This window comes from Microtus ochrogaster, unplaced genomic scaffold (assembly GCF_000317375.1).
Source record: "Microtus ochrogaster isolate Prairie Vole_2 unplaced genomic scaffold, MicOch1.0 UNK41, whole genome shotgun sequence".
Classification (NCBI taxonomy): Eukaryota; Metazoa; Chordata; class Mammalia; order Rodentia; family Cricetidae; genus Microtus; species Microtus ochrogaster.
The window spans coordinates 1065482-1069268 of NW_004949139.1; the positions used below are offsets into that span (position 1 = coordinate 1065482).

The 3787-nt window shown below is 38.4% G+C and overlaps 1 protein-coding gene across 2 annotated transcripts in view; it reads left to right on the plus strand.

Moving 5' to 3' along the window:
- Fchsd2 (FCH and double SH3 domains 2) overlaps positions 1-3787 on the plus strand; it is a 213763-nt gene that overhangs the window by 167522 nt on the left and 42454 nt on the right. Inside the window, exons 10-11 of one of the 2 annotated variants that reach the window (XM_005368781.2) lie at positions 463-558; positions 2060-2131. In XM_005368781.2, coding sequence (XP_005368838.1) covers positions 463-558; positions 2060-2131 — 168 coding nt within the window. The remainder of the gene's footprint in view (positions 1-462; positions 559-2059; positions 2132-3787) is intronic. The other variant, XM_005368782.2, reaches the window with a different exon arrangement.

Below are 3787 nucleotides of genomic sequence, written 5' to 3' on the forward strand. Positions count from 1 at the left end.
TGAGTTCAATTCCCAGCAACCACATGGTGGCTCACAACCATCTGTAATGGGGTCTGGTGCCCTCTTCTGGCCTACAGGCATACACACAGACAGAATATTGTATATGTAATAAATAAATAAATATTTTTAAAAAAAGAAAAAAAGAAAATGGCTGAATGAATCTTTAAAAATGAAGCTTTAAACATTTTTTAATTTATCATTATTTGGTTGTTGTGTGTGCATGTGTATGTGCACGTGTGTGGAGGCATGCTACAGTGCACTTGTAAAGGTCAGAAGACAACTTTGTGGAGTTGGTTCTCTCTTTTCACCTTTACCTGGGTTCTGGTGATTGAACTCAGGCCATCAGTCTTGTGCAACAAAAACACCCTTTACCTGATATGTCATCTGGCCCTAAACTTTAGACTATAATTACTGGACATTTTAACCTTACTTAAGACTTACACGTTCCTGTTTTGTCTTTAGGTGGTACGGGACTATAACCTTCAGCTGTTTCTACAAGAGAATGCTGTATTTCACAAGCCTCAGCCCTTCCAGTTCCAGCCTTGTGACAGTGACACTGTAAGGGAACGCCACATCTTCACTTCGCTCGTTGTGTGTGCTGAATAAGCAGCAGAAGATGAGTGTGTCTCATTAGTTTTAACAACAGAGAAACCACACCACTTCTTTCTGAGTACAGCTCGCATAGCCAGGGTTTTTATACTGTAGGTTGAGGTAGAAAAGTTTCAGAAAATCTGAAAACAATCAAAAAAATTAAAAAGTATTCAGTGGATTTTTTTTCCAGTACAAATTATGTTTTCTGGACATACTTCATACTGTGTCCTTTTTCATACTGTATCTTTCTTCATACTATATTCTTCAAAATAACCAGTGGCTAAATCTCATCCAGGACAGAACTAATAAATGGAATGATAAATATGTGCATGAAAATATTTTGGTTGACTTTATACAAATTACAGGTCTTTGACAAATCCTTTTATTTTTAAATTGTTCAAAGCATTAATGTTAAGCCCCAATGAGAAGTTTTTAAATAGCAGACATTAATCATTTTTTCCAATTTTATGAGAAATGTTTACAATTATTTGAAGTTTGAAAAGAGACAAAATATCCATTTGACAATAAAATTACAAAATTTAATAGTTAAGAATGAGAACATTCTCCTAAAATAGGAAGCTAAGACAGAGGGCAAAGTGTATTTGTAACTCTTTTGATAAATTCATAGTCAGTACCAGGAGAGCGTATAAGAGTTTAGTAGATATATGTTTGATTCCCCGCCCCCAGCTTTGTAGCGCTAACTGGCCTCAAATTCACAGAAATCTTGCCTCCACCTCCCAAGAGCTGGAATTACAGTGTGAACCACCATACCCAGTATTTTGTTTTGTTTTCTTACATTCTAAATAGCCTTGTGTTGAAGACTATATAAAAAAATGGAGGATATCTTTAGTTTCCTCTACATTATAATTTATTGTAGTAATACCTCCCCTTTTAAATTTTTATTTATTTTTAATTTTTGGCAGTGTTAGAGATGAAAACCTAGGGCCTTGTGAATGCTAGGCAGGTGCCCTGTTGCTGAGCTACCTCCCCAGTTCTTCCCCCTTTAAAGGCATTCAGCTTCTGCTTAATGGCTCAGTGATATTTTCTTAGAGTTGGACTTCTTTGAGGCCTGGGATGAATAAATAGGACATTAGAAGATACACGCTATGATTCTGTGTGGTACTCACTCCTCTAATTCCAGCAGTAGGAAATAGGACAAAGGAGAAGGCTAGCATGGACTACAGAATACAATGTTGCTTTTAAAAGAAAAAGAAGATGCAAAGTCTGAACAAGTTTATTAAGTTTGATAAACTTAAAATTCTGACCAATTTAAGGTTTTTTTTTTTCCTTTGCCCATTTGCCACAGAATAGTGACTCTTACCTCTCTTTTCCAAAGCTTAACTATAGCCCTAAGACCTGTCTTTGTTTTTAGGCACTGTGCTAATGTTCTAAGCTATTATGTCCCCTGTTTACCTTAAAATTCTAACTCTCTGCTGTTTTCTGTCCTTGCGCAATCTTTACTGGGCAGAGTTTAAAAGCCGCCCAACTGGTGGATATTGAGCTCTCCCCTGTCAGTGCCCTGAGAATGACCATAGCTGAGGTATATGGGGGCATGGGCAAGGGTGGAAGGGTGGAATGTGTGGGCTTGCATGTCGTTGAAGGGCGGGACCTGATGTTGGGATGAAAGTCATATATGGGCCCTTAAATGAATCATCCATGACTATCAGTTTTTACCTTATATAAATCAGGAAGGCTTTTTGTTTATTTGTTTGTTTACTATTTGTAATCAAGAAAGTGAGATGCTCATTCTTCATCAGGATTATCTCAAGTACCTTAATTTATAGGAGCGTTGATATAATCCTGCCTTTATTAAAAGAAAACTGGAGCCTAAAAGTAAAGAAACTTGATCAAAGTCTTAATCATGAATGAATGACATAGCTATTGTGATGGCAGTGTTAATGTTCTTCCTGCTATGCAGAATGGTCACACCCTCACAGACATACATGCAAGCAGAACATCAGTGCACATAAAGTAAAAGTCAATAAATTATCGCCAGGCGGTGGTGGTGCCCACCTTTAATCCCAGCACTCGGGAGGCAGAGTCAGGATCTCTGTGAGTTTGAGGACAGCCTGGTCTACAAGAGCTAATTCCAAGACAGCCAGAGCTACACAGAGAAACCCTGCCTGAAAAAACAACAACAAAATACAGATACCACCCCTAATAATTTTTACTCTCTACACAGTCTAGTATTCTTCATGAGGCTAGAACCCCTCTTTAGCTGCTTCCTTTTAGAGTTGGTAGCACTAGGCCTACCATGGAGTGAAGAGTGTATGTCAGATCTGTTGACTCACTCTCGCGTGAGGTAAGCTTCAGCCATGCAGAAAGGACTAATTGCCTCTGTCCTCATTCAGATTTCTAAAAACATTCTTGTTCCCATCTTGTTTTGAAGCATATGTCATTTCAACAAACACTGAATCCCTGCTGTATATGCAAGTCACTAGGTTACATGGTAACCTGTAACATCTGCGTTACTCTCTATGGTACAGTTCGCACTGCTGTAACATTCGTGAGCCGGGCAAGGGCCTTGAAATTTAAAGAACACACAAGAGACGTGGGTCATTCGTGAGGAGATAATGCCGAATGCCATTTATTCAAGCTTAGGACAAACCTTATATACCTAGCTGCTGCACAGTGGAACTCCCCCCAGGCAGGTGGGAAATTACCACATCCAAGATAGAGTATACAATAGCCATATAGCCCACCACCATGGGGGCAGAGGGAGCATAGGAACAAACAGGATGGTTAGCCGGAAAATGCAACAGAACATCTGGCCAGAAACTGTCCTCAAGATGAACCCCGAGAGGAGGGGTAGACCCACAGGCCACAGTAACCTGTGTATGGTGGACTAGATGAGCTCACTGATACGTATACAGACAGTGGCATTTTCTTGGTGTCCAATGGCTAATATAATCAGGAAATCCTGATGTGGTATGATTTTTAAACAGGTTTATTGAGGCATACTTATATAATTTACTCAGTTCAGTATAACAGAATAATTTTTGTGTTTACCAAATTATGTAAGTATCATTATAAGTAAGTCCTGGAACATTTACATGACCATGAGAAGACACCCCTCCTCCATATAGGCAGTTATACTTTATGTCTCTGTAATTTTTTTTCTGGACATTTCACTAAATTAAATTATGGAGTATGTGTACTCTGTTGTATCTTTTTTTTTTTTTTTTTTTTTTTTTTT